Source organism: Alligator sinensis, unplaced genomic scaffold (assembly GCF_000455745.1).
Source record: "Alligator sinensis unplaced genomic scaffold, ASM45574v1 scaffold1299_1, whole genome shotgun sequence".
NCBI lineage: Eukaryota > Metazoa > Chordata > Crocodylia > Alligatoridae > Alligator > Alligator sinensis.
Window position 1 is genome coordinate 714,331 of NW_005842647.1, and position 823 is coordinate 715,153.

The 823-nt window shown below is 44.5% G+C and overlaps 1 protein-coding gene across 38 annotated transcripts in view; it reads right to left on the minus strand.

Moving 5' to 3' along the window:
* Positions 1 to 823, minus strand: part of TNNT3 (troponin T3, fast skeletal type) — a 46,494-nt gene that overhangs the window by 10,069 nt on the left and 35,602 nt on the right. For all 38 annotated transcript variants that reach the window (XM_025215515.1, XM_025215510.1, XM_025215517.1 and 35 more), the window contains one exon: positions 226 to 303. In XM_025215515.1, the coding sequence (XP_025071300.1) occupies positions 226 to 303 (78 nt within the window). The remainder of the gene's footprint in view (positions 1 to 225; positions 304 to 823) is intronic.

Sequence of the window (823 nt, forward strand, 5' to 3'; positions counted from 1 at the left end):
AGGAATCCCTACAGCAAATTCATGGTGCTGGGAACCAAGAGTGGTTTCCATCCCAACCTTAGCCCAGTCCATCTGAATGTAATAAGGAGTGCAGATGTTTCTTTGTGGCTGTTTCTCAAGCAGACAGCACCCGCACCCTCTTTCTGTCTCCTTCCATGGTTCCCAAACAAAACCTGAGCCCAAGCACATTTTCACTGGGCAGCAAAGTAAAATAGAGACTCTTACAGCAAGCCTGGCCTGACGTTCCTTCTCCTTTTCAGCCCGGATTCTTTGTTGGTCTGCTCTTTCAGTTCTGCGCTTCTCCTGCCCAAAAAAAGGAGAGGCACAGAGTCATCAGGGTGGCCTTTCTTCGTCTCCAAAACATACGTTAAGTACCTAAATTTACAAAGCTAGGTACTGGGCTTTCCTTATTGCCTTACCAAAACAGGTAGCTGGAAAACCTCAGATTAATTCTCTGGCTCCAAAATACAGCCAGCCAAGAGGAAGAACCCGTCTGTTCTCTGTGCAGTGCCAGACAGGCTTCTTTCAAACTAGAATCTGGGCAAGTGAATCAGGACCTACAGAGGATGTCCTGGTTTGGCACATTGTTTCTGAATCTTTTTTGAAAAAATCTGTTCCTTGTCCATTGTCTTCCAAGTGCATTAGACTGAATCAGTTTTAAAACAGCATTGAAAACCAAACTGGGTTTGCTCCAGCACTGAAAACCAAACTGGGTTAGCTGGGAACAGAAATGACCACATTGTGCAACTTTGACCATCTTGAAGACTGGAAGAGAATTACCCTTATGTAGGTTTGAGTCCATTTTTGGACTGAAAATGTTATT